Source organism: Bolinopsis microptera, chromosome 2, assembly GCF_026151205.1.
Source record: "Bolinopsis microptera isolate Bmic1 chromosome 2, MBARI_Bmic_1.0, whole genome shotgun sequence".
NCBI lineage: Eukaryota > Metazoa > Ctenophora > Tentaculata > Lobata > Bolinopsidae > Bolinopsis > Bolinopsis microptera.
This window is the reverse complement of record NC_087073.1, coordinates 16,859,850-16,864,701: the sequence shown is the minus strand read 5'-3', so window position 1 is coordinate 16,864,701 and position 4,852 is coordinate 16,859,850. Positions and strand designations below refer to the sequence as shown.

At 36.0% G+C, this 4,852-nt stretch overlaps 1 protein-coding gene across 1 annotated transcript; it reads right to left on the bottom strand.

Annotated features, from left to right (window-relative positions):
- Positions 1-328: 328 nt before the first annotated feature.
- On the bottom strand, positions 329-2,710 carry LOC134811704 (NFATC2-interacting protein-like). Its single transcript, XM_063818733.1, has 6 exons — positions 2,399-2,710; positions 2,024-2,110; positions 1,659-1,824; positions 1,378-1,522; positions 1,051-1,181; positions 329-903 (listed from the first exon to the last, which is right to left on the bottom strand). The coding sequence occupies exons 1-6, from the start codon at positions 2,707-2,709 to the stop codon at positions 745-747; spliced, it is 999 nt and encodes a 332-aa protein (XP_063674803.1). The 5' UTR covers position 2,710; the 3' UTR covers positions 329-744.
- Between the last annotated feature and the right edge of the window lie 2,142 nt (positions 2,711-4,852).

Sequence of the window (4,852 nt, the reverse complement as noted above, 5' to 3'; positions counted from 1 at the left end):
AAGCCTATTACCACAATTATTTGATAATACTTTTGTTTTATGAACCGGGCTAACTTGGAGCACAGTTGGGGAACACTTAGGGAACACTTGGGGAACACTTGGGGCACACTTGGCGCACACTTGGGGCAAAATTGCTTCTTATATACGAAGACAGTATTAGACAGTTTTTCTCAGGAATTAAGTTAATTTTAAAGTTCTGATGATCTGAAATACTTTACAAATTATCATTATATTAGCCAGATGTTGTATATTATATTATATAAATTGTTTTCAGAATCAATTTATAATTATTAAAATTTTAAGGATCAGAAGATTGTTTACTTTTGCCGATTTGCCTGAAATTCCCGTCTCAAACTGTGCCCCAGGTCATCTTTTCTCCCAAGTGTGCCCCATCTGCTTTTGCTGCAACTGTGCCCAAAGTAACTTTTTCCCCAACTGTGCCCCAGGAATTTCATTTTAGTGCCTCAACTATGCCTAGCTAGATTACCAAGTGGCCCAAACTAATTCACAATGATAATATTTAAGCAATACATTTTTACACGATACGTATCAGTGTATTATATACCATTATTAAACAAGATATTGAGTACAGGTATTAATGTTATCGCATTATCAGGATAGTTAACATTAAGTTTAATTACATTAAGGAAATCAAGAAGTTCAAAATCTGTTTCAAATAACAACACAGTTTAAAAATACAAGCCCTTGGATTCGATCAAGATTACAAACTAGATATAAGACTCCTTAAGTTTGTTCTACGATATCCAAACAATCATCATCTTCAAGTTCTAGTTCCATTGGCGTCTTCCTGGGATCAATAGCGTCTCCATCGAAGAAATATTTCGCAGCCTGGTAACCAAAATCCTGGCAAGCTTCAAATAGGCATTCCACCAGGGGTTTCGTCTGAGATTGTGGTATTAAAGCATAGATGTGGGGTATAAGATTTAATATAAGAAATTTGTAAACAATTTAAATTCGTAATTGTCACTTCAAACACATTTAACGACATTCAGTGTTCATTCATTCTCATTGAGATGCCCTAGACATTACCTTGATCGCTTCGTATTCTCTAGTATTGTTCCTGAAGTCAGTAGATTGAACTTTGATTTTAATAACATTCTTACGGTCCACGATCTGTACTTGTGCTGCTGTGCTTTGAGGCACACTTCCTACCAACACGTCTGAAGGTAAACACTGTCAAATAAAGAGGCTATCGGATCACAAAGACACGTTAATTCTATCAACATTATACGCTAGCAATTTTGTAATTTCACGTCATATAGACTGAGTCCCCTGGCCCTATAAAAATGCACATGGAAATGAGAATATGAGATAAGTTTAGTGGTCTCAGATGCCAATTTCATCCGCAACAGGTACCTATAATGTCCACGACAGTCAGTCCCAGCTGGTTGGGCGTCCTCAGAGGATCCAACGTTTCGTCATTTAATTGTAGGATAAAAAGCTCTGGTTTCACGTTGTATTCCGGAGCAAGATGGTCCAACACCGTTTTTAGAGGAGTATCCTGGGATACACGAAAATATCATTTATCTAGACAAGACTGCATGAAATTGGAACCTTTTTTCACTTATTGCTGCTCTTCTGTACAGTTAAAAAACATGAAAACTGAATAATTATATCCAAAACAAATTTACACTGACCGTTTTGATCTTAAAGCGATGTAGGTTGCTTCCTTTCCTCATCTTCAGCATGAAGGGCCTGTCAGCTCGGACATTATCATCAGCAACCACATAACTGCTATGTGGGAGGTCCTCCTCTACCGTGTTTATCTTGCTCTTGAACTTATTTAGCACACCATCTATATTGCTGTGGTCAGTAAAGGGTGTTAATCTTATGATGAGAGTTTAAATAGAATAATTAAAACTTTTCTGCATACTTATAATTTATATTATATCCAATCAAAGGTGATTTTTTTTGCTGAAATGGCAAATGGTCAAAGACAATTTTTAAATCTATAACTTGTACTTTTGGTGCTTTTTGCATTGTTGCATCATTTCAAACTTACTGAATCAGTTGTTCTCTCTTTTCGGCAATCTTCTTGAACTTTTTGGTTGGTTGTACTTGGATTGCATTTGCAACTGGATCAATATCACTGAAATATCATAATATATATCATAATAATACTACAGTCTAGATATTTCATGACATGAAAAATGGATCTTTAATTGTAATTTGTAAAATGCGCGTAGATGAAATGAAAATGAATGAAATGAAGAGTTACAATTAATATAAGAGTTGTTGTTCAATGTCAAATTTATGCACTGTGAGTAATTGATTAACTTGATTTACACACTTGTTTGAAACATCAAAAATCTGTTGGTAGCCCAAAACGATTTACAATTTATTTAATGCAATCATGAGCGGCCTTGTTCTCACTCACCAGATATTTGCAACAATATTGTCATAGTGACGAATTTTTTCTGACATAGCAGTAGAATCTTCTGTCATAGAATTGATTTCAACATCATTTTCATTGCCAGTTTGGTTGTCTGCCTCATCAATGATGTGTGGAGCGTTGAGTCGCTTCCGTTTGTTTTTCCTCATGAATAGACTTCTGTCATTGACAACAGGAGATTCGGTCTCATCTTTTTCACTATTTGTAGGTGATGTTGGAGGTGTACTCACAATTGTTCTTTTGTTTGCAAAGGAAAATAGTCCTAAATCATCATCACTAGAACCACTGTCAGTCATTTTCACTGTGGGGAAATTATAGATATTAATAAAGCTCATAATGTAATCAAGAGAGTAAAGATCCATAAATTAAAATTTAACTATAATATGCATAGTGGTTAAATTAAATTGTACTCTAGTTCTATTCAGCCCATATACCAACCAATAGTTGCTGGAGCTATGACTAAGTTTGAGAGTGATCCATGAGGTCTGCCTGCCAAACAGAAAAACAGCTATAATTTTTGTTTTTGGGCCACAACTTCAGGAGCAAGATAAATTGTAATGACGTGGACTTGTTTATTTAGAAGCAAACGACTTACTGTAGCAACATCCAAATTCCGCATTATGTAAAAAGGCAACTATACTGTCAGAAAAACTTAAAGATCTTAATGCTGTGCAGCTTCCAGAAACCACAGTTCAAGTTGACCTAACAATCTACACAGTTAAAAACCAGTAATAAAACATATTTCAGCAGAAACTAAGGAGATTGCTTTCCAGTTCAAGGCCAATCTAATTCTCAATGCTGATAACCATTATATAATATACAATGTAACTGCCTTCATATTAAAACTAAGAAATCGTGTTACATGTATTTTTCACCAAATACACACTACGTCCTGATAGGAAATGCAATCAGTGGCGTAACGAAGGGCACCGCTGACCCCGCTGTGCGGACATTAAGCATGATTTGCACGCGTAGCGCATTCCAATGTTCAAGCAGCTAGCACGTGACACAATTCAGCCACTCAGAGTACAGGAATCCGCAAAGTTAAAGTTGCAAATTTTGATACAAGACGAACATGTTACAAAAAGTCTCTAACTCTTTTACTTTCAAAGTTAGGCCCCATCCAGTAAGGGTTTCTGGGTGCAGCTGACTGATGGCAAGTAGGGTGTTTTGGCCGTTTAAACTTAAGACTTTCAAGAATTAAAGCAGCCATACAACTTTCAAGAGCTAGAATTAGCAATATTTTGTCGTTAAAATACAACTTAATAAACTGTTTTACTTCATGATTGGGCCGTAATTCAAAAGCCAATTTGACAAGAAGTGGAGCTCATCGGCTCACTTAACATCAGTTGAGTGACCATGTCTTGAGACTGGACAGCAATGCAGGCATATGAATACGAATACGAAAGATCCTTGTGTTTGGCATGTAGTAGCTCTAATTGGATACTTCGTCATCAGTTATGATACCCCATCCAGTAAGGGTTTGGCCTGGGTTTTTGGGTAAAAGAGGAGGGGGCACTTTTTCGGCATGGGGCACCAACATGCAACTGAATGCTATAACCTGGATGTCGATGGCATCCAAATAAAACAAGTGTCTGAAACTAAATTCTTGACTGTGCAATAAATGACAATAAACTGAGTTGGATACCCCACAACGAAAAGCTGGTCAAGAAATTGCATTAATTGCGGCACAGTAGCGCATTTCGCCGATCTGGCCAGGAGATCTAGCTGTGAGAAGCCTCATTAGTAAAACAAAATTTTTTAGTAAAACAAAATTTTTATTTACCACAAAACAATCAATACATATTTAATATTATTATACATTTACAAATAAATCTAAATTTAAATTCAGCTATATACACAATACACAGCCCGCAGCGCAGACAGCCACACATTGCTGAGAGATTCTTAGGTGCAGATGTAAGCGCCGCGCGCGCGAGGTTTGTTATTTTACAATTACATGTCACGATATATTATTAATTATCAGAGAATTTTAGAAGCAAAATAATAATTGCATATTGGGAAAATTTCGGTCGTTAACGCAGTACAGGGCGTGGACACTGCAATGCTAATAATGGAAAATTTTGAGGCACGAGTTTCATTCAGCTACCCAATTTATATGTAACATGTACTTGTATTAAATTCAGATAAATGTTAGTAACAATCGACGTCAACATTGTGCAACTGTAAACTGCAAAATGTTAACGTCGATTATCATTAAATCACATCTCGCAAGTTACTAATTCTTTGCACTATATATGTTACGTCACTATAGCATATAATGTCATTCATATTGTACGTTATATAAGATAAAAATAAACATTTTATAATTGTTTCAATGTTCAACACTGCTAAAAAACAAATACCTACTTGCCCATCGATTAAGCAGTCGCCAAAACAAGGCTCAAAGTTAATTTACCTTCACACCTCGTTTTGGAG

Bases quoted from the DNA above. Each gene is read 5' to 3' on its own strand.
- LOC134811704 (XM_063818733.1), bottom strand. From the start codon at position 2,709: ATGACTGACAGTGGTTCTAGTGATGATGATTTAGGACTATTTTCCTTT. The intron at 1,825-2,023 runs GTAAGTTTGAAA...TACTGACCACAG, and splicing joins AAGAGAGAACAACTGATTCA to CAATATAGATGGTGTGCTAA. The intron at 1,523-1,658 runs GTCAGTGTAAAT...CGTGTATCCCAG, and splicing joins ATCGCTTTAAGATCAAAACG to GATACTCCTCTAAAAACGGT.